At 37.2% G+C, this 24,412-nt stretch overlaps 1 protein-coding gene across 3 annotated transcripts in view; it reads right to left on the reverse strand.

Annotated features, from left to right (window-relative positions):
- SGMS2 (sphingomyelin synthase 2) overlaps positions 1-24,412 on the reverse strand; it is a 35,277-nt gene that overhangs the window by 3,911 nt on the left and 6,954 nt on the right. For all 3 annotated transcript variants that reach the window (XM_062574135.1, XM_062574133.1, XM_062574134.1), the window contains 4 exons: positions 5,175-5,835; positions 4,168-4,285; positions 2,742-2,895; positions 153-319 (listed from right to left, as the gene is read on the reverse strand). In XM_062574135.1, the coding sequence (XP_062430119.1) occupies positions 153-319; positions 2,742-2,895; positions 4,168-4,285; positions 5,175-5,629 (894 nt within the window). In that variant the 5' untranslated portion in view covers positions 5,630-5,835. The remainder of the gene's footprint in view (positions 1-152; positions 320-2,741; positions 2,896-4,167; positions 4,286-5,174; positions 5,836-24,412) is intronic.

Raw genomic sequence — 24,412 nt, forward strand, 5'->3', positions numbered from 1 at the left:
GACCTTAAACTATAGCAGTCAAGCTCTTTGCCTAGTTTATTAAAACATGGATATGGAACATCTGTTTTTATTTCAATTTTAATAACTTTGGTGTTTTTGCAGAACTAACAAATGCAGGCTATATATTGATTATAGACATATTCAGTACTCACCTTTTCATTAGCCATTGAGTGGTACCACCAGAAGAGCCGTGTGGTAATAAAGTAAGCAATGACGACATCTACAGTGTAGTGTTCATGAGCAACAAGGATGCAAATTATACCAGCAGCACTCATCAGCCAACAGATTAAGTGATACCACCAGAAATGACGTGGTGAATCTGTCAAATGGGGAGGTGAAGGGAATCCACAGTAGGGTGGGAAAGAAAAAAAATAACTAAGGTTGCTAAATTTTGAAACAACTGGTTCACAAGCACACACAAGAGCTCTAGTTTTTGCAAAAACAACTACATTAACTTACTGAGGTCCTCTTATTTTGCAAAATGAGCCTAACATGAGTTTGCAGTTAGGTGGATAGCACCATGACCTGTTTTCTAGTCAAATTAAGTTTTCTAGTTAAGTCATAGGGTATGTGGAAAAGGGACAGAATGGCAGTAGGACATACACGCTGGTTATTTTGCTAGGTGCTTTGAGTCTCTGCTCTTTACAATCTGTTAACTTGTGTTCAGAAGTCAAATGTCTAGAATTTATGTAAGCTGAGCAGAGAGCGTGGGTTAAATGAGAAACTTATTGATTCCTAGGTTTTAACTAATTTACATGAGACCTCTGTGAGGCAGAATACAAAGTATTTGTACTCTTCAATTACAGATTAGCAAATGCAAGTGAAGCTATCCTTCAAAATTCATTTAAGCCACATCAGCAGCTAAGTCAGCCAGGCTCCCCTCACTTTTCCCATTGAAAAAGTGTCTTAGGTGTCACAGTGACCATTCATAACTTTTGACAGGCTACTGGGCTGTGTTTTACTCACAGCAGGAAGCTCTGCCCCCGCCTTCCCCTCTGGCCCAATGGGCAGACTGACTTTTTACCAAATACAGGCAGACAAGTTACTGCTCTCAGCAAGCCTGCCCAGAACTAGTTTGAGGCACAAACTGTGGACTATAGAAGGACTTCAACTTCAGCAGAACTTCCAAAATAGTATATTCTTTCAAGCCTCCCCAAAACATTATAGACAAGTCCACACTTACCAATTAAAAAAACAAACAAACAAAAAAAACCACACCCCACACAGAATCAAGAGACAAGTCACCTCAATAAGTCGATAAAACTAGTCACAAACAAGAATAGTGAATTGCATTTCTAGCATTGGCACATCATTCTGGCAAAATACTAGGGTATGGAGAAAGGAAGAAAAATCTGCTCTGCACTTCTCTGGATAAACAATAAATGCATCAAAGGACAAAACAGAGAGGAACCAAGCAGAACCAAAAATCCACTAAACCAGAAATAAAAAACTACACATATATCTCATACTAAAGACAGACCTAACCGAAGAGCAGAAGAGAAAGCTAAAAGCAACCTCTAATTCAGAACAGTTATACAGCTTGAGTCCTTGCTCAGAGAACATTTTGCTAATTGTGCAAGAGATAGAAATGGGAAAACTATGTATTTGTCATTTACAGAGCAGCAATTATATTTCAGCAGAGTCCTGCTTTATATGGCAAACACTTTGACAATTGCCTAAGAGGCCATTACAAGAGTTTGGAGGATAAAATTCTTCCAACTCCGTATCATAACAGGTACATGAATGATGAAACTTTCTCCCAAAATACTCACTTATCTTTGTTTTTAAGTACTGAAGATAACGTGACCAGCATTAAACTGCAACAACATACACAAAACAAGGTAGACAACTGTATTATGCTACTTCCCTAATACTGTTCTGGTGATTCTGATAAATTACATATGTCATTCTCCTAGCAATGATCACTTAACAAGGATCTAGGCCTAGGAATCAGACTACAATCAATTATCTTGAGTGTTTCAAAAAGTACATCTTGTATCAGCAGACACTTTTTTTGTGCATATGGCTAGCTAATTAATGAAGGCTTCAAGTCTTCATTAAGCATGTATTTTTATATAGTTTTTAAGGTAGAATGTAGCACTGTAACAACTCTCTTCCTCAGCATTTTAATAAAGGAAGGCATTCCACTGATACAGACCAGTCTTATTTCTGTTTCAGTGAGATTTATACAGTCCCACAAACCAAACTAGCAATCGCATAGTTTGGGATGTGATCAGTAGGAGTAGATTCTAATTCCAAATATATGAACTGGAAAAGAAATTCCCCACTCCTGCAGTCATGAACAGTCAAGCTCCAAGGGCAGAAGAGTTGCTTATCATATATCAGATTCAGAAGTGCTCAAACCACAAAAATCCTCTAAGCCCTAAGATATGAGAGGCACCTGCACAGAGCTAGTTTGCGTACCTAGAGTATGTTTTACCCATAATTTGAATAACCTGTTAGTGAATAATGAAAATTTGATTTGCTTCAATTAGTAATCACAACATATATATAAACAGGAGTGACATGTCTAGCCATATTAAGCCCTTAAAGCCCATACCACTCTTACTACTCTATATTCCATTTTCAGTCTGAAGTCAAATGCATAATTTTACATTTCAAATACGTAGTCTGTACAGCTAACAGTAACCTTTGGAAGATAAGTTTTATATGCACTTCCATCAAGTGTTTTCCTAGTATAACAATCTTGAACAAAATTATATTTAAACTCCATAACTTACACTCTTTGATGAATAGGTAGCTGAGTGTTAGTACAACAGTGTGACCACTAAATAGGAAGTCTCCACACAATATGTGTGATCCAGTTATGGATAGACCACCACCAGAAATCAGTCGCAGGATCCTCTGCACCTTTGCCTGAGAATCTCCATTCAACTAAAACACCACAAAAAACAAAGAAACATGGAGTTAGAAAGATAGAAAAGGAGATGTTTACCTTCTTTGTTTTTTTCCCAGCATTTCTCAAAAAAGTAGCATGTATGCTTATAAAGTTGACAGCTACTAAAGATCAGCTTGGTAACACCTTAACATGCTGTCTGTGCCTTCCCAGGCTATTTTGTATTAAAATCTACTCATTTTTAAAATAGGCATTATATGAGAATGAGATGCTAAATATACTAGAAGGATTAACACATTATAAACTTGTAATACTAGTTATCACATAATAGTCACTGATGGAATGGATAAAGATCACTAAAAACCGGTTCCAGTAGTACAGCCTTGTTTACCAGTTCTGTCACTTTATACAGAGTTGAGCAATGTTTCCATAAGACAAAAAAAAAAAAAAAAAAAAACACCCCAAAAAACCACACACACAAGCTTGCTTAATTTTACTATTTTACTTTTGGTTAAAAATTCACTCCAGGATTCCTTTACAGGAGATTAAGCCTGCATTAGGATCAGTTTTTGATTTCCTCACAGATATTAGGCAAACAGCCAGTTGTACCTAGCTATTCAAAATTAAGTCTTCGGAAAAAACAGGTTAGAAGGGTAACAGTCTTCTAGAATCAAAAAGAAAAAAATTCATATTGGACAAAAAAAAGCCATGATGTTTTTCCCATAGTTGCAGCATGCATTTTTTAACACTCTTTCAGGGTAGTTCATCTTGTTTTGATGCCAGTAAAATAAATGAGTTTTCAGCACAGAAAAGCTTTTCTTTGCTGCACTTGGGGGGGCACCCGCAATACAAGGTCTACTACAGGCAAAGTAGTACGACAATAGTTTAGGCTTTACAATAGCGATATGCAAATAAAGTTTTTTTCAAATAGATGTCGATTCAGAAGAAAGGAGCATGCTGAATAGACTAATCTGTCCCAGTCTGAAAGAATAGAACTAAGCAGACTTAATGCTATACCCCAAGATTGATGAGATCCTACCCAAGTAGTGAAAAAAAAAATATCTCCTGAACTAATTAGCAATACTTTTAAGCTTAAAAGGTACTCTACCTTGAAGCATCTTAACAGCAACAACAGCTTGAAGTTGTTACTTTCATGCAACTTTTGATTTATTGCTAGAGATCATACCTACATTTCTGAAGATATCAACTGAAAATTGTTTTTGGATGTCATCTAGAATGTATCACGTATTTGTTCTAAGGAGCCATAAGGACTCAGACTAAGCCAAGTATCATGAGGCAAAGGCTCTTACCTTTGGCGCACACTGAAAATGCATTCCAGGCACAGGTAAGGTGGTAACATACATGGTAATACAGCGGTACAGGTACAAAGTTCCTATTATGAAAAAGAACCTGCGTCCCACTATTGATCTGAAAAGGAGAACGGGAAAATTCGTATGTAGGATATACATGTATAATAAACAGAAGTCCAGAGCTCTAGGTTTATTAGATGGCTAAATCCATAGAGTTAGAGCAGATCTCTAGAAAGAGCTCCAATCCCTGATCCTCACTGCACATTTGGCTAAATCAGATACAGAAAAGTATATTAAGATGCATTCCTTGCACACAATGTCTTCAGGTTTTAGTCTTACTTGACCATGGCAGGTCAAGATGGACATGGTAACTACTACAAAGTTCCTGCTATGTCTATCTAACCCGATTAGCTTTGTCTCAGTCAAATTTAGTTGTACAGTTTAGCTGTGCTGTCAGATATAATCATTTTGCTTGGTTCAGTGATCCATTATAAACAAGCAGACAACTAAAGTCTCTATAGTTTAAGCAAATGAGAAAACAACGGAAAAAGCTTCTAGTTTAGTACTAGTGGACTATAGATTCCTCCTCAGATTTGGAAGAGGGTTCTGTTTTGTCTTCTTTAAAATAGCACCAGAGCTTCCTGTTTAAACATACAGATTTCAATAAACATGCTGTGAAGCCCAATCCCAGAATAAATTTGAATAGTATATGCAAGTGTCAGAAATTCAGGTTTAAACACTACTATTCAATAATTAGGGGAAAAACCTCACATCTACATATTCAACGCAGACACTGCGACATTTTCAAAACAAGACATCCCTCTGTCATTTTACTGCCAGCCCTACTCTACCATATTGCTAGATTCTACCATAAGATTTCTTTCAAACAATATGGAATTGCTTTCCTTCTAAGTCATGCTGAGACTACTTAAGTTAGATCTACCCAAAGTAAACAAGCAAAACAAGATTTTCAAAGCATGCAGCAGAGAAAATATATAGCTACTTACTTATATCTAAGAAACAGCCACTGGAATATCCATAATCCAACTAGTATCATTCCATTTATTTCTGATACAGAAAAAGCCCAATTCACACGATCAATATAATCAAAAAATTTATCAGGCAAGGGAGGGCTAAGCTCCTTTGGAGGTACTCTCTCATGGACCACAGTGATCATGACAGTTGTTAGAATCAAGTTGAAGAGAGCATAGACAAAGGCAATGCCTGTCTTCCACCATTCCAAAGGAAATTTGTTTCGAGTTTCAGCAGGCATAGCAATCTGGATGTAGTCAGGATACTTCTTTGTACTTTTTCGCAGGCCATTGGACAAACCCTTTGGTTTGCTACTGCCATTTTTGTTCTCTTCACTAACAGAGAGAGTAGGTCGTACGTAGCCATTAGAAGTGTCATTGTTTTGGCCCTCCATATGCTCTTCAAGCTTTGCTGTCTCAATGGTATTCATTCCTAAGCTGTTCGGCCAAACCAGGTTTACTAGTTAGCAGTACCCAGACTCCTTAATGCTTACTCCTTGAAGTCCAATGTACTTGTTCCTAGATGATTTTTGATTTCTGGTAAAATCCTTAAAAAGTGTTCATTGTGTTTTCGCTACTCAGATACCGTAAAGCAAACCTTGGAGACAAGTCTTTCTTCCCTCTAGAGCTGTATCATCTGAAAAAAAGAAAGAAGTACTTAAGACCTATGCAACTGGAAGTGTACAGTAAACAAATCTTAAAATGCTTGTTCCAAGTTTAAACCAATTCTGCTTACATATATATGCATTAAAAGGCACACTACAGACAGGTGGGTACTGTGAAGTAATTCAAAATCAATGTCTATCAAGTAACTCTCGACAAGTCTGATAAGTTTAGGGGCTAGTATCAATGCAGGCTTTTTGTTTTTTCTAAATATACAGGATATAGAGACCTTAATGAGCATAATAGCACTTGCTTCATTGGTTGTTGGAATTGAGAGTAATTCATGTTTGCAGCAATATTTGAGTTTTATAACTCACAGGCACTCTCCACAAATTCTTGCCTCCTTAACCATGGGATTGCTACAGATGTTAACAAAGTTGATCCACACAGATCAGGCGGTCTTGTTAGTCCAGGGGATGGGACAAAACAGAAGATTACTACAGGATTAAGGCATAAGCAAAAATTACATCCATCTAGAAAATTCACTCAATGACTGACTCCACTATTATTTCTTAGATCTGAAAGTGAAATTTCACCCCAAAAAGGTAACAATGCATCTGTAACTGCTGTAGTATACACTAAATAAAGTTTGAATTTTCAGAACACTAAGAAATATACTTCTGGATTAAATCCTCAATTACGGTAATCCATGGGTAAGACAATAAAAATGGGTCTGTATTTACCCCTTAAGTTTGTTAAAAATGGGCCTGTACAGATTCTAAAGAACAGGAACAAGTAGCCAACTTCATTATCATGCAGGATTTATTTCAGGTTGCATTTGTGAAATTCAGTAAAATCTGCCTATTGAAATTTTCAGATAAGTGCATATCTTCTGTAACATTTTCTCCTGAGGAAAAAAAAGGCAACTCACATCTACAGCGCATGAACAGCTCTTTAAATAATTGCCATTTTCAGCCTTTGTAGTGCTGTAATACTGCTTACTTACCATAGTTGTGATGTGTATTTTTATTACTCTGTTCAGCTCTTACAGAAAGCACTGTATAATCATATGCTAAGTGTTCCTCTTCTACCAGCTAATTATAATTCTTTCTTATCACTTCTCTCTGAGAAGTCTACCACCACCACAGCTTCCTGCACGCCAATGCAGGCTGCCGCAGCACAGGCCACCTCCCGTGCAGTTAAGTCATTATGACAGACACTGGAGTTGCTGGTCTCCCTGACCATTACATCACAGAACTTTGCTTAAAACCAACCCGTTCGGGGTTTGTTTAGGGAGGAAAAAAAAGTGTAATAACAGCTCTCTTGCAATCAAGGACAATCTAAAACCAAAACAGTCTGAAAAGCATTTAAACTCCCCAGATGTAGTCGTGTCTTTAAACCTGAAGCCTGTGTTGTTATCTCCCAAGGTTCCTTCCTCTCAAGTACTATTTCCTTGTAACAAAAGGACGCAATTCCACTCTCCTGTTCAGAAAGGCTACACATTCATTCAGCCAACTCGTAGGTGTTTCTTTATGCACTTTAGGAAAGGAAACCTCTTGTCAAATTACAAAATGCTGGTAGTTATCTGTCTTCACAAGTCACTTTACACCTGTAGTTCTCGATCCTGTTTAAAAAGTAGCTAAGCTTTTTTTCTTTTTTTTTAAAAAAGAGGAAAAAAGACATTTAGTATAGTCAGCATATAAATCCTACTGACATCCTTGCTGCTCTTCTTACTGCTCAAAGAGTGAAAAGGGGCTAAAAATCCTAATCCTAAATAACATTCATACAAGTAGTCCTAAAATACTCAAAAAAAACCTTCTAAATTAACTGCTCAGTATCTCTGGAATTCACTGTCACCAGTTACCTTTTTCTAAATCTTTTTAAGTGTATGAAAATGGAAAAAATACATAAACACACCACAAAATGACAAGTAATAATTCCTGATAGAGTCTGGTAATAAGAGGAGAAAAAGTAAATTCTGCTTCACTAAAAGAAGGGAATACTTTACCCAGCAGCTGGGGAATGACTTCTGTGATGCTTTCTACAACTAACACAAATATACTTCTGGAGAAGCTACAGAAACAGCCTTACTTAGTACAGAAATAGGACAACACTCCAGCTTTCACAAATCCTTCTCCAAGCACACACATTCTTCTGCTCCTCAATCTACTAGAAATAAGCATAACAGAACGCTATGGAGAAAATATAGAAAAAAGTGCTTCTGTTTTAATTTCTCATCTGCACAGACAAATGGAGATACAGCTAAAGTTAAGATTTTCTAACCTTTGTAATTAAAGTAGCAAAGTTTTCTGTAATGACTAATTTATCAATGCCTAGAAGAAATATTCTAGAGTAATTGCAGATTCTTCATACTGCTCAACTGCTTTTACATGCATGTAACAGTAAAACTGTGCTGACATTTTCCTTATCACCAGGATCTTTCTTCACTCCAGTTCACATGTTTCCAAGAACAGGTTGAGGAGACATGTTTTGCTTAGGTTGTCAGTACTTCTGTAGAAGGCTTGCCATCTTCTGTTTCAGAACCCAAATTTGAAGTAGAAAGATTCACAGGCATGGAACCATCCACAAGCATTTGGAAGGAAGATCAAACATTGTTTTCACATAGTCAACACCTCATTTGTAAGAGCTATATTGCTGGAGGGGATTGACATGTGGGAACATGCTACAACTTCTCCCTATTTTAACCTGGTACTTCGTTTTGATCAAATTATCACCTGCTCTTCAGAATCAAGAGATTCATAGTCATCAGTTGCACTGAAATAAAATAAAACTGAGTCAAGCAAATGGGGGGGGGGGGGCAGGGGACAAACATTCAACACCTGTTTCATGAGTTCATCCTCAAGTATTGTTTACTTTCCTGTTTATGAGACCTGATCTCAGAAGCAAGTCATTTCAATTAAGTTGATTATTATACAGCAAGCACCTTTACGTCCATCTCCATGTCTACTCTATAACTAAACAGCTTAGAAATAGTGTTCCATTTCCTATAAGAAATGCCCAAAGGCCAGCAATAGAAAACAAGCTTTTATACTCTGCTCCAGCAAGCATTAGTTCATAGAAGAATCAGTTTCATTAAATAAAAATACGATGACATACAAACATGACATTGTTTACCTACTGCATGTCTCTGGATTTATCTATAAGAACCGCAGCTGAACCATTGATTTGTCATGTGTTTCCATTAAATGGCTAGAAGAAATAGAAGTGGAATGCAAACTGTTTCATTCCACCCCCAAAGCAATACAAAGAACAGATGATCCTATCCCAAAGTAGAGATCACAGAAGTCTCCCAGAGCTTTGTCCCACTTTTACTTACAGCAAGAAAATACCGTACTGACAGAACAAAGTACGCTGCTAAGCCTCTTCATTTATAAAAACTTACTATTCCTTCACATTCTGATTCTCAACAAAACATGTACATACACTTCAGAAAGGTATTTTGTATCTCCAACCTCAAACCAAGTATGAAACATGCTTTGATTATTTTTTATATAAAACACAATAGTGCAATGAAAGCTTTAGTTTATTCCAACACAGCCTTTTTAACCCTCAAAATAGGAAAACATTAAATAAAGTTTTAACAAGTGAAACTGTCTGGCTCCAGCTTTTCCCTCCAGAATTTTAATGCAACACCAGATCTTAATGGAACATTATACTAATGCAACATTCATAAGTGAAGCCACTTATTTTGTTTCCCAGAATTTAATCTTTATTTTGTATATCCATTTCAAGGATCACTAATCACTGCAAACAGTCTACTTCACAAGACATTCACCTTTTGATCACTGAAGGCCAAGGGACATAACATCTTGAAGTCAGCACACTTAAAGAGACAAAGACATGGGTCATAGTAAATAGTCAAAGTTTAACCTCACAGCTGTATTTAAATAAAAGACTCTTAAAGAAACAGCTAAGCTTAGTTTCCTATGGTTTTCTGTTGAGCTGTACTGTGCTTCCTTTGAGGTTTAATGTTGCAGTATGAGAGCCCTCTTCCCATTTATCTATTTACCTGTTTTCAAGGATACAGTAACAGCTTAATATCTTCATAATATCTCCCTCAAACTGGAGAAACGAGTTTCTGGTTGAAACTGGACTGATAGACAAGACACACATAATGACTGCATTACTCTCACTCTCTATAGAGGCCAAACTATAAATAAGCAATCAGTGAATTACATTTATTTCAGGATTCTAAAGGCATAAGGAATTAAAAACACCACCAACCACCACACACCACTATCAGTTCATCTAACCAAGAGAAGATAGCAAGAGCAATTTCAAAGTTTTACATTGCTATAAGATGACACAAGTCAAAACTGTCACTGTTAAGGATAGTTTCTGGAAGCAATATTTATGTAAACACAAAGCAGTATTTAAACAGTTTCCTTCAGTGCAAAGGCTAGACATACAAGTAAACAAAAATGTAAATGCAAGGAGCAGCTGAACATAGGCAATAGCATTACTCCCTAGGTCTCAATTGTGTATAGCCTCCCTATTCTTTGCCAGTCTTCACATTTTGAAAACACTGAAATCTATCAGCTGACTTTAAAGTTTTAACTAAGCATTAGACTAAAATGGAAAATACAGAAGAGTGTTTCACTTTTACCACATTTGTAGTTTATTTTACCTTTTCTCTTATTTTAAGCTATGCAGTTCAGCTTTGCTCCCCCTTCTGTGCTTGCTCACCAGGAACACTACAGTAGGAGGTTTGTTTTCATTTCCTACTCATATTTTTTAAACAACTGGCATTCTTAATGCCAAAGCAAACCAATTGCTGTAGTCCTTTCTGCAGCTGTGCCTCCACTCCCAGAAGCCTGCTCCCAATGTGGATAAGATTTTAGTTGCCAATAAATTATAAATACATGCAAGCAGTTAGTTCTCTCCTCTCCTCCTAAGATAGCTGTTGTATGAAAGCCACAGAATTAGCATGCATCTGTTTGGGATTGGTTATTAACAGATATACCCAATGACAAAAGTTACACACAAAAAAGTCATTATGCTTATTTAGCAAGAGTGTACCACTAGCCACCTTTACTGGTCTGGTCTCCAACCCTGGTGTTCCCAAACACTTCCTACAAGGCCAAAGCAACGTGCACAATCTGGTCAGCACCTCCCACGCCCAAGCAGAGCCAGTATCAACACTGCCACATAAGTGCTGAGAGCTCTGCCTTTTATCTGGTTTTTTTGTATGTTCAGCATTTCCTAGCTAATTTCCATTCAATAAATGGATACACTGACCCTGAAGCAGCAAAGTGTTTTAAGGATTTCAGAAGTGAGAGTTAAAATAAATTCTCCACTCTCTTCTCAGCTTTGCTGCAATACAGATGAACAGTCCCATGCAAGTTATTTAGAACCCTATCATTACCACCTGCGGGAAGGTTCCCCACCCAGAGCAAGTCTTTGCACAATGCAGACAAGAAGATTACTGCTCACTTTTAAGGGCCCCCATCATTCCACAGGCACTGCCCATGTGCACCAAATAGGCAAACTCTGTTTTCTCCAGGAGACAGGGCACATGATGTCTTTAATAAGGGAGTAGTAGTACTCTGACCTTGATATTTTAGTAGAGATTATTGGGGCAGAGGAAGTACCCATATTGTGCTTGAGAAAAATCAGCATCAGCTTGAAGAATCTGTAGCCTGTTGCTTCAGGGAAGTCAGCTGCCTTGATACCACTGAGCTTTCTCAGAAGTCTTCTGCTCATACGAGCTCCCCTTCTCTCCTGATGAAGGGCTCTACATATCTCACAGTGAAAAATTGTAGGCCCCTCTAACATTCCCCTTACACTGTATTCTTCTCCATCCTATGACAAGAATTCTTACTAAGGAAGCTGATCTTGCCAGAACAGCCTTGGACAAATGCTGACAGCAATCTGCCTTTACTGCAACTTCCCTGTACAACTTGGTGAGCATAATGCAATTCCTTCTTTGAAATCTCAGTATTTTCAGAGGCATCTCATCTACTGAAGACCAACTAAATTCAAAGCATCTAATACAATTCCGTGCTCACCCTAAAACATCTCTGCATTCATAAGTCAAACCTTCTGCATGCACAAGGCGTGTTTGCCTCAGTACATTACTGGCAGGTAATTTACTACATTTTAAGCAAGAGGCAATAGCAAATGCTATTTGCCTCTTAACTGGACATTTTAGTGTTATGTCTAAGTAAAAGCTGGAATGTCTCAACATGCAGTTGAGAGAAGACTTCTCTATGGATGTCCTTTGTTTTTAACCTATTAATACCTTCTGTTATACTACTTACACCTCTCTGAGCTGCAAGAGGGCTGTATAATCTCTGAACTAACAAGCTGTCATTCAGAAAGTATCAGAAAACAAGGAAAAAAAATCTTAAAGTTCTGGCAAAGAGACATCCAGAATTTAAAGTTTTGAGGGAAGTTCAAATACTGAAAGAGAAAGTTGAATGTCAGCAACCAATTGTGCCCATAAACTCAGCCATTCCCCTTGCATACTTTCCTCCACCTCCCAATAAGCGTCAATGAAAATGTTCCACTACATTTTTTAAACTTAAGTCAATCATGGAAGGGAAAAAAAAAAAAATTAAAAAAAAAATCGCAGTTTGAAAAAGCTGTCTTTTGGAAGACAAATGATAATTGTTTTGTATCCTACACTAAAAGTAGTCACCAGAGACACCAACTCTCCTTTAAGGTGCCATATTAAGAGCCCCAAACTGAGAGTCAAGCAAAGACACAGTAACAAATAATTTGAACCTAGAAACAGCAGGTGTTTTAACCAGTTAAAGCAGCAAGCAGTTCTTTCATTTCTATTATTCAAAATAATAAGATATACTTTAATGATGTTTTAAGTAAAACAAAAAAAGCACTCAATCTAGCTGCCTCAGCTTCACTTAGTGACATTAAGAATCATTATACTTTTAACCTTATGGAAATACATTGCTGTGTTATATCAGCTCACTCAACATTAAGTAATTCAAATTGTGTAACTGAAATTCTAATAAAACAAAGATCTTCCTTGAAATCCACTATGGTATTAGGCAGTATTTTAGGCTGAAGCATTTTTCTAATCTACTTTATACAGTTACAAAAATTTAAATAGATTTCTTCCAGGTGCTACTCTTCAGAAACAAGGACTGAAATTCTTTAAGCTCCCTGCACACCAAATTTTCAAGGAGGTCCAATCAAGTAAGTTTAACTTTTTATTGTTATAAAGGATGAAAAGACATGTTCAAGAACAGCATTCTATACTTCTGACAAGTTGGTGGTTAATCAGACCAGAAATGCAACACAGGAGTTGAGAAGGTATCTTCCAAAAGTGGCCAAGAGATAGATCTAGGGCCAGACTACTTGCCTTACAACTTACAGATTAAAAACAATCCTACAAATTAAATAGCTTTGCCTTAGTGTAATTGTGTGTAAAATTTAATACCTACATAAGCTTCAAAAACAGTAGGTGTATTCCCCCCTCCCCAGTTAATTCTTCAGAGTAACTGAGATGCTTCTAGCTTTACTTCTACATCCAGGGGTCAGAAAAGATTTAGAGATTCCTCCCCAATATACCCAACACCACTAGTAACATGACGCCAAATGAAATTCTTCTAAATATTTAATGATATCCAATTAAGCCTTTGAGATCAAACAGCACTTCAACTGCAGATGAACAATAACCTAACAACCTAGAAGAGTGGCATTCAGATTTGTATATGTCTAAAGCTTGCAGAAGAAAGTCATGTTCCTTCCTGGCAACTTCAGAAGACTGTAAAGCATATTGATCTACTGCTTCTGATAAATCAGCAAGGTTATTTCAGGCTGATCGCATACTGGTCAAAACTTTGTTTACAGTGATAGCTTTAGGCCTATATCCATCTGAGCAGTAATACACAAAAACAAAGGTTTTTCCTTTGCAGTGTTTTTTTTTCAACCCCTTTCCCCCATATTCTGAAAAAAAGTAGAAACTATTAGAAAAAAAAAAAAGAAAGAAAGAAAGAAACCAAACACACATGCTGTCCCTTACTGCCAGTTGACTGGCCAGAGAAATGGAAGGGGTAGACGGAACAGCCCAACACCACCACCACTCCACCCTAGCAGAAAAGGGACTCCAGAGTAGCACATAGCTTTTTCATCTCATATGTCCATATTCCTTAAGGGCAGAGCACACTTGTGGTTGAAGAGACTTACACTGCTCCTTACAAGGCCTATGTTCCTTTTTAGCTTTCATGTTGTCCTTACATTACTTTGGGTAAAAGAACCTATTTCGCCCTTTATGGAGTCTGGAATGCCCCTATATGAAGAAACAGATGCCTATCTACTGCCTGATAGCTGGACCTAGGCATAGCACAGGTACGGAAGAAGCCTAAGGCCTGCTATCTTACAAGCACCCAGGACCCTCCCCCCCCCCCCCCAAAAAAAAAAGAGAGAAAGATTTTTTTTTAATCAGACAGTTACTGTAAGCTATGGAGCATCCACTAGGCACACTTGACAAAGACTCTTGCACAAAACTCGCTAAGTAACAGAAAGTTAAAAATAAAAAAATCCTTTAAGGGATGCATCCAGGTTTTAGGGACAAGTTTTCTTCTTGGAACTGCTTCAATGTTTTTTAAAGCTCCTTGTCAAGGAGCAGAGCTTCTCAGCTGGCAGTATTACAGAAGTAGTAATTGCAATCACAAACAACATGTCAAGAAGGAATACCTGAGCGTGAAAGAGGCAGAACAGGGGTGCTAAGAGTTTATTCTAAGCTAATTGCTTCAAGCAAACAACTTTAGTTTTTTACATCCTCATCTGAATATCATTTAAAATAAAGCAATTGGCTGGGGGTGCAGCTTTAAGACAGTTTAAGAAAGCACTTTCACGTCAGGCTCTTTGCATTAAAATTTAGGAATAACAAGCATTCAGCTTGTCAGTCATTTATTTTCACATAAAAGTAACTTTCACACAAAGCTCATTAACGGTGCTTCTTATCTAGCATTTGGAACTTCTATAGCCTTTCTCAAAATACTTTAAACTTTAGGTTTTATCAAGTATTAATTAGTCAACATTTGTACAAGCTTTCCAAATTAGTAGTTCTTGATCTGCTGTTCCAAATATGAACTGCACTATTGGAACAAGACAAAAGTATTTGAAATAATAAGACTTAGCAACTTAAACATTCAAAATAGTCATTTATATATAAGACTGAAGAAGTTCATGTAGTCTTTTTTGTTTACATTGACTATTACAAAGCTAGCTCATCATTTGATTATTTTGTATCATTTGATACAGCTGTAATACATTTTCATATTTGGTAATTGCAATAAAAGGGTCTGGAAATAAAGTACTGCAGGAAAAAACTCTGCAACTGGAGATTATGTGAGAGAAAGTTATAGTAGCATACCCCTATCTATCACATATAATCATTAAAAACACTATAGCTATTACAGGTCTTTCAGGACATGATTATAGTCAGGCATGATTATAATCATTAGCTAGTTCGAAGCAAATAGATTAAAATGCATGTACTGTATGAATCAACAACCATTCAGGCTACCCATGGAACCAGAACTAGGGAAAAAGCTGGGTACCCTCTGCTACTTTGACAGTAATGAGTGAGAACTGGCTTTTCATTGTTTCTTCAGTTACAAGCAGCATACCACCCAAGACCCCACCAATCCACAAGCATTCCTGGGTTCATTTTCTTCCCCCCTTTAAAAAACAAACAAACAAAAAAACCCCCAAACAGTCTCACTACTTCCATGGTGTAGGTATGCCTCACATGAAACATTTAACCATGTAGAAGTAAGACTGAGCTTAATAAGTTACTTAGTATATCCATTTCCTTACTGTAAATATATGTTCAGAGCTCTGTTCATCTTTCAGATATACACTGTTTATGCTCATATTATATACATACATCCAAAACTGCAGTTTGACAGTCTAAAAGTTAAAAGTTTCTCAATTCTGTAATAGCCTGCCAACACTGTTCTTGCTCATTTAATTCTCAGCAAGCACTGGTAACACAGGCTTATTACAGAAATAGTGTTTTCAAATGCTCTCAGAACTGAGATTGTTTATTAACATTGTCACTTGCAATAAATTTCAACTTTCATAAAAAACATTAACTCCTTATCCTTTGCAAAAGGATAACAGTCCTTCCTAGAAGAAGGGCGCAGAGCATGGTCAAAGTACAGTCACACCTGCAGAATCAGAAGTGATAACAGAATAATTCAGGGTGGAAGGGACCTCAGGAGACCTAGTTCAACCTCCTGCTCTGAGCAGGATCGAGTATGAGACCAAACTAGCTTGCTCAGGGCTCTGCCCAGCTCCATCTTTAACATCAAATGTGCATATCATCTCCAAGCAGCCTCTTCTACCACTTGACTGTCCTCATGTCCTGGCGAAAGTTCTTTTGTCCCTGCTGAACTTCAGAAGTTCCTGGTGGCCCATTCCCCTGGCCTGCCTGGGTCTCAGAAAGGCAGCTCTGCCCTCTAGTGTACTGACTGATCTCTCTGTTTTGGGGTCACCTGCAAACCTGATGGGAGTGCACTGTTGCTTCTTCCAGGTCTTTGCCAAAGCAATTAAATAGGTAAGTGCCAGGACAGACCCTTGCAGTACTCCCCTTGTTATTGACCTCCAGGTAGCATACACCCCATTAACCACAACCCTCCAACTCCAAAAAGCTTTTCAATACAAGTTTCTATCCACCCACATAACATCCTGGATGGAAGACTATGCAAAATTGCTGCAAACACTAACCTATGATTCCTGTTCAATCAGCTCTTGACTGCATATGTTTTGCTAGCTGATGTCTCTTTCTGAAATACATACAGACTTGGGGCTCTGTCCACACCTGCTTGGAAGAAAAAAAAAAAAAAAAAAAACTCTCAACCAAAATCCTAACAGTCACAGTTACTTGACTTTCCACTTAGAATCTGGCAAAGATTAACTTGATCTTTTGCAATCTGATGGCTTTTACTCTAGATCCCACTTACAGACCTGTCTCTTCAGTTACTCCAACTTTTGCCCCACTCCTGCACAAAAATCAGTTTTAATCAAAGTGCTCTAAAACTTTTGCACATTCACTCCCTAATCTGACAATACAGGAAAAAAGTGAAACATGAATATATAGAAATTAAACCTTGAATAGCTGAATACAGTAAATCTTCAAAAGCAGCGTACAAAATCTTTCAGTTCTAGTCCTACCTGATCTCGCTAAACATAGCTCATGCTAAAACTCTGCAAGCTTCCTGTATAAGAGCATTTCAGTTTTAAGTTACAAATGTGCTCTTGGCTACGGAATCCCTCTGATATTTTGGGTTTTTAATCCATAAAAAGATAAATCTTTGCCTTCTTAGAGTTTTACAGTGCTTAATTTAATAGATTATACACTCTGCTCAAGACATTAACATAAGTATCCCGTATTTCTCCTCTTATTTTCTGGCTTCATTTTATTCACTGGTTTCAAATTTCCTTTGGCAAGAAGTCACCACTTAAATTAAAAGCTCCCAGAGAACTTGCTCTGTTTCTTCTCTTGAAATCCTTAGCATCAATGTACCCTGACAAAGCGCTATTGAGAAACATTCACCTTTTTGCAAACAGGTTAATGACTCCATCACAACTCTCCACTCTAGAGAGTGAGACTACTAAGAACTTTTCTTCCTACTTAATCTATCCTCTCAAAAATGAAAAAGCTTCAGTGATTTAGATCTGAACAGAAAAGTGTGCTAAGCTAAACTAGTCATTAAGCTGGGAGCCAGCTGCTTTTGAACAAAAATTAAAAAAAAAAAAGCTTAATCCCTGTATATTTTGTAACATTACAAAAAATACAGAGCTTACACCTTTACACCTTCTTCCTCATAATGACATTCATAAACACTCTACAAACATAACAGTGACAGTCACTGTTCTACCTCAGTCCTATCAGGCAAAATAATTCAGAAAAAAAGCACCAGAAGAAACCTCTCTGGAGTCCTAAGCTTTTATGTAGTTTGCTTTCGCAGAATCGCAAACCTTTCAACGCAGGTTACTTTCGCTTTTGCCTCAGCTTCACGGACACCATCTATCACTCTCTGAAGAGAGACTCCTCTCAGAAGACAGAGCAGTTTGAAGATTTGTTAGCAGACTGGCAGCACGTGTCCTCTCTCAGCCGCACAAGAGTTGCGGATTACCAGCTCGGGTCGGGGAACAGCTTTAGAATGTTTTCTAAAACCCTCCACCTAGTTACAGAGGGTAAAGGTTGTGCTTCATAATGCAAACTCCGATGGAGATTAGTCACTACTTTCAGTGCACTGACTCATGTATGCTCTGAAGTGACTCTGCTACAGCGTATCAGCCATCAAGTGGTTCAAAAAGGAAGTCAGAGTAAATTTAATCAGAGATACACCCTAAAAATATTCAAGTAACTTAGAGCACAACACCCCTCAAGTTTTTCCTCCATGCTGCTCCCAGGAAGAAGCATAGTATCAACTCTAAAACAAGAGTCCACATTTGAGCATTCTTAAATACTTCCTGAAGCAATAAAACACCTCTTTCTAAAAGCTTAAAGTGAGAAGATCATTTTTTATCTGCAAAGTATGTTTACAATGTTAGCGGGTAACAAATAAGGAATATATATACAGGAACAAGCTGTACAATCCAGACAAGATTTCATCACTGAAGTGCATACAGATTTCCTAACTCAACTTTCATATTTAACAAACACCTAATACAGACATTATAATGTCATATGCCTTGCAAAGACTAAAGACATTCATTGACCATATTTCTCTCATTGGATAAGGACTATCAGATGCATTCTTAGAACAGGGCTGATTTTAAACTGATGAACTACGGCTTGATGTTTAAGTTAGTCTCCTATAGCCCTCAGTTCTACTGGCATTCCACACACTCCAAATCAGACCTCTACACAGCAGTAACGCTCGCTGTAGTATTCAAAGTCTCAGGCAATGAAAATATCCCCTTTTAAAAGGGTAGAGTTACAGATGATACAGATGCTGGATGCCCTCTACCAGTGCCACTGTCCATGCAGACTATCATGAAACAGACCTGTAAGGACTGAGACCTGACCATTCGGATCACCAAGTACCAACACAGGACAAAAGCCTGGAAAGATCTTAGCGCAAGAGTGTTAGACAAGCACTAAGAATGAACACATTTGTGATCAAGCTAGAGTACAAGGTGATTATATAGAAGAGCTTTCCTTAATATTTTCCACGCTAGCTATTAATATACTTGCATATGCTTGGGTAAGTCAGCATGCTTTTCTGTCATTCTTTCAGAAGTAAAAGAAATCAGAAAAAAGTCTAACATTGAGAAGCTAGATCATAGAGCAACTTCCACAAATACTGTGACCAATGCACGCAAATGTGTATGTGTAAGGGATTAAAACAGCACAGAATATTTTGATAATATATTATTACAGCTTCATGTTTGTGATGAGCAAGAATAGTGTCAGAAATACAAGAAGTTTCCTAGATGCTTTTATTTATTTTTTATTTTTTTTTTTGGAGAAGTTACCCATCAAGTTTAAGGATTACACAGTTAAAACTCCCTCTTAAAGGGAGAGTTAAGGAGTTAAAACTCCCTCTTAAAAAGAAGCAATTAAACTTCGAACATAGTTCCATGTCTTCTTTAAACTTGTATTCCATTAGCTCAAGATTTTCTATTAATAGAAGAAAATATTTTCCACATTATGCCAATAAGAAAAAATATCTCCTTTTTTACATTAAGGAAGATGACACTGTTTAGCTTTAAATACTAAACACTTCAGTTCCACACATTTCAACACTTCCTTCTTCAATTTTGTTTCTGGTAGAGATTCATGAAAAGAGAACTACATTTCCTTAGGATGATCTATTCTTTTACTTGTCACACTGCATCCCTGTAACACCACGTATCATTGTTAAATAAAGTTTCAAGTGGTTGGTAATGGTGGGGCAGCAGCAGCAGTAGTTACTAATTTATCCCAAATTCCTTGTGTAATAACTTTTTCCAGACATGTTGCTATCTCTATTTGAGACATCACCCTGGAATTCAGCAGATAGGTTGAGGGGAAGCCAAAAATGCTACTGCTGTGACTGTCCCTCACAGAGCTATTTACGTCAGTATCTGTTGAGCCATCTCCAAAATACTACACACCTCTTCCCATTATTCCCTAAACTACAGCCTTTTATAAGAAAAATTTTGTCCTTTAACACCTAACAACCCTGCATTAAACCTCACTACAATAATGAAATCTTCCTACGCCAAGACTCATGAGGCTTGCCATACAGGCTGTTATTGTTCACAGCAAATTTTTATCTTCATCCTTTCATTTTTCTCCTCCTCCTAACAGTTGGAGAAATGTATCACTTTTTAAAAAGCTTTTAGAAATGATTTAAAGAATCAAGTTAGTGATGTTAATTCTTAATTCCCATTTACTACCACTGCAAAATTGAAACAAACACTGCAAGCAAACAGCTGAATAAACGAATACAAGTCTTTTGCATCACTCCTGAAAAATCCACTATTATATTTTTCTCATTGCAGCACTTAAGAATTCCTTTGTAACGTTTACATCTTGTCCATATACACAGTGAACGTGTGCCAGTTAAGCTAAAGAGGTACAAATGAATATCTTAACTGCAGCAAAAGTGAAGTGCTAACTTAATAAATGAATTTCTGAAGTCATGCTTATCATCTCCTACCAATAGCTAAATGTGGGGTGAAAGTGGTAAGGTTACTCCAGCTCTACACAGAATGTACTACAGAAGGATTCTACAATGTGCTTCGGGTAGAAGCTTCCACCTGTTGTATAAGGTACTACCAAGGGAAATTACTAGTTATCATTGCATCTGTTACCTTTAGAATTACAGGAAAGTAAATGAACACTCAAACTGATCAAAAAAGGACAAGCTGCACATACAAGCTGACCAATAAGTGACTGTCAGTTATATAGTATGTGTTCCAGTTGAATATTAGTTTCCATTTCTTAGTATTACTGGTCAAATTTTTCAACAATCATTTTAGATTTAGAATCAAGATAATATTTCCACAGTTATAACCAAAACAAGCTAGAACCCAAGTTCAATTCTTTCATCTTACTGTCCATGAGAAAGACCTCAAATTCTGACCAAGGAAGAAGATCTGGAAAAAGAATTCAACTGATCTAACACTGTTTCAGAAAGGAGACTTGAAAAAAAAGATATTTTCAAAATAGTTAGTTCAATCACATTTTCATCATAGGTCCTAGCACTCAGGTTTGTCTCTTTTTAAAAAGCTTTTTAAAAAACATTTTAAACATCCTATCCCCTGCACAGACCGATATCAAACCTTGCACTGATTTAAGAGAGGGAAAGGAGGATATAAAAAAGTCTCACATAGGTTAGCTGAAAGGGGGAAGGACAATAGCTACAAGGTGTTAAACAAAAATTCTGTAAGCTGTTTCCCAAAGAAACTACACAGCAGCAGCCAGAAATGCATCTCTCAAACTGTTTAAGAGAATATGAAGTCTCATCTACAGACTCACTAAGACAAGTGATGTTGTGAACGTGCACTAAGTAACCGTGGCACACAATAAATAAGAGGAGGGCGGAAACAACCAACTGTGAGATCACTCTAAGGAAAGAACTAAATGTTCAACTGGAACCACTGTGTGGTCAGTTTTAAAGACTATGCAGAACTCCAGCAAAATGAAGGCACAATAAAAATAACTTTCTACCAACTGGTATCTTCTCATAAAGGGACACTCTCACCCCAAAGGCTTTTCACTCTGTGGCTGTCTGTAACACAGCTTTCTAAGGCTCCTCAGTAAGTATGAGACCAGCTTTCATACAGTCCACTGCACAACGTTTCCTTAAACATTGTGTTGTATCTTGGCACAATTTCAAAACAAAAAAATCCACCTCTATAGAAACAGAAGAAACAATTCAATACAAATTTTTGGTGAAAAACTATTCCTTGAAAAAAAAATCTACTGCAGAATAAAACACGGCAAGTTACCAAAAATTTCCCAGTTTTATAAAGTAGTTGGAATTGCAGAAAGGGTTGTTTACTTCAGTGGCATACACCATTTTTAAGTCTATTAGACAAGCTCTCATTGTAAAGATTTTTGGATAAACTAGTTTTCCTCCATTATACAACTTCAGTATAGGTACAATAATATTACAGGAGTTCATATAATAGAAAAAATTTCATTCTTTAAACATAGGGTAGCTGCAAACAGAACAATATTGACTTTAGAGAAGAAAACCACCATCTGTGCTTGAACCTAACTATTGAGAAACACCTTCCTATTAGAAAAAGTTATGAAACTCATTTAAAAGTCAAAGTGGCTATTCATCATTCACAGGTTGAGTATCACAGGAACAGATCAAAGAGTTGCAAAAGCTCTTTATTGCTCTTGGACTGGATCAAAAAGTACCACACCATGCTCATTTATAGATGATTCCTCATGATCATCAGTTGCTCAAGACACACATTCTTAAAAGCGATTTGTAAACAGTAAATGCCAAGCAAAAGGCTAGGGGTTTTGTTTGTTCACTAGATTTTTTTGAGAGCACAGAGAGAAGCAGCAACTGCAGTGAAAAAGATTTATGCACCTGTAACTGGAGGTTGCCATTCACTCAAAAACTATCAACTCAAAACCTACAGACACAAGATTCCAACAACATAATTTTGAGTTCTAGTATCTGTTCTCTCTTTACTCTAGCTGAATTTATTTTCCCCTCCTCAGAAGTCCACAAATCAAGAGTCAAAGCAATAATCTCATTCTTAAACACTAAGACTTTCTGGATTTATCTGGTCTCTGACATGGCCTGAAAGAAATTTTTTCATCATCGTTAGATTAACATATGGGGGCTAGATTGTAACATGGAGTGCTTTACACAGAAAATTAAGTGATGGTTATGTGCAGCATTATCATGCACGTCTAAGCTGAAAAAAACATTTGCTTATAGTTTGGTATTTCTGCTTGAATGCTGCTCCTGCATGAATCTTCCTCGAAAAATCCCAGTTATCCCAGAAGAGATTTCCATGCATCAATAAGACCAGTCCAAGTACTAGCTTGGAACTGATTTTATACCATTAGGGCAAACTGAATAATACCTAAGAATTACTGCCTACGGAAAAACCTGAAAGCCAGACACTACAGTATCTTGGATTTTGGGATCTCTCCAACACAGCACTGTTGTAATCCAGGCCACTTGTTTAAGTGCCTAAATGCAGGTCAGCACAAGGGCTCACAGAATCTACCCTCTACTGAAGTCAGCTGTTCTGGGAAATGTTGCTATACAGCCCTTTAGCAGCTAATGCCATTGCACGTGGCTTCAGTCCTCCCTACTCTCCGTACGAAGGATATCATCTTGCCACAAGCAGGACAGCAATCCAAATACCAGTGGGGCCCACACTACCTTAGTCATTCGTATCTATTCTAGAAAGGCAGCAAAGGGGGTGAGGGGAATTTACATACAGACCTGATCTAGAAGTTGGATCATGCTAACTTCACCTTATATACATCTATTTTAAATAGTGACTGACTTCTCAATTTCATAGCTGTGTAACTGAAATGCAGAAGATGACACTTACCTCAGCACAAAGCAAGCATAATATTAAATAAGTGAATACTCTTAAAACTGTTTTACTGGAACTAGATACAAACACAGCACTGGTTTAGGACTTGCCGTACAAGCCACCATTTGCAAAGGGCATCATTTATTTAGCTGAACACAGCAGCCAAGCTTTTTTTGCTTTAAATGGTTATACTAGTAGATTCTACCTCATGTTTTCTGGTTCCATTCTCTCAGTGCAGCAGTAAGCATGAGAATTAGTCCATGCACACCTTGAGGGGTGCGCACACATGCATCTGTGCATGAATACAGAGCATCTTAAAGTATTAGCCATGACAAAGAAAAAAAATTGTTCTATATAGCTAATGCATCTTCTGCAAATTAAGTTTAAGTGGGCTTTACTCCCTTGAATCACATTGTTAAAGACAACAACAAAAATACAGTTTACAGGTCTTTTAATCATGAGGAAAGCTTACAACATGATTCTAATCGAAAACAATATAGAATCCCTCTATAAACATGTGTCTAAGTAGATCTTTCATGTTCCTTCTTAGCAAGTGACTAAATTGTAAGCTATGCATTATCAGTCTAATACCTGCTGAGTAATACAACCCATTAAAACTGGATTAAACATTTAAGAAACATGAAAAAATATTGCTATTTTTAATAATAGTAAGTGTTGTGGAAGATTAATCAGGATAGGCCTCACATGATTTGCTGAAAGAATTAGAGTACTTCCTTCAATATTCATCTTGCAGCTGTTCTTATAAACTTCAATAGAAACTTCCGTAACCAACAATCTTTTCTGCCTATTACACATATCAGTCAAATCTTGAACATGTGTTTAAGGCCACACAGCTCGTAGTGAAAATCAGAGTAGTCTTTCTAAATCAACAGGACAGTGGGGAAGAACAGGAAGATTTACATGCATGTATGCTCAGAAGTTGGGGGTACAGCAAAGAACATAGCTCCACAGCTGCAGAATAAACCTAAGTTTTGCTAGTCAGCTATAGATCTTGTTCAGACTGTCTGAGGAATAGGGAAGCATAAACTGCCTAGGATCTATAGGTTAATTATGCTTTTCTTTTAAAAGAAGTCCTA

Source organism: Rhea pennata, chromosome 4 (assembly GCF_028389875.1).
Source record: "Rhea pennata isolate bPtePen1 chromosome 4, bPtePen1.pri, whole genome shotgun sequence".
NCBI lineage: Eukaryota > Metazoa > Chordata > Aves > Rheiformes > Rheidae > Rhea > Rhea pennata.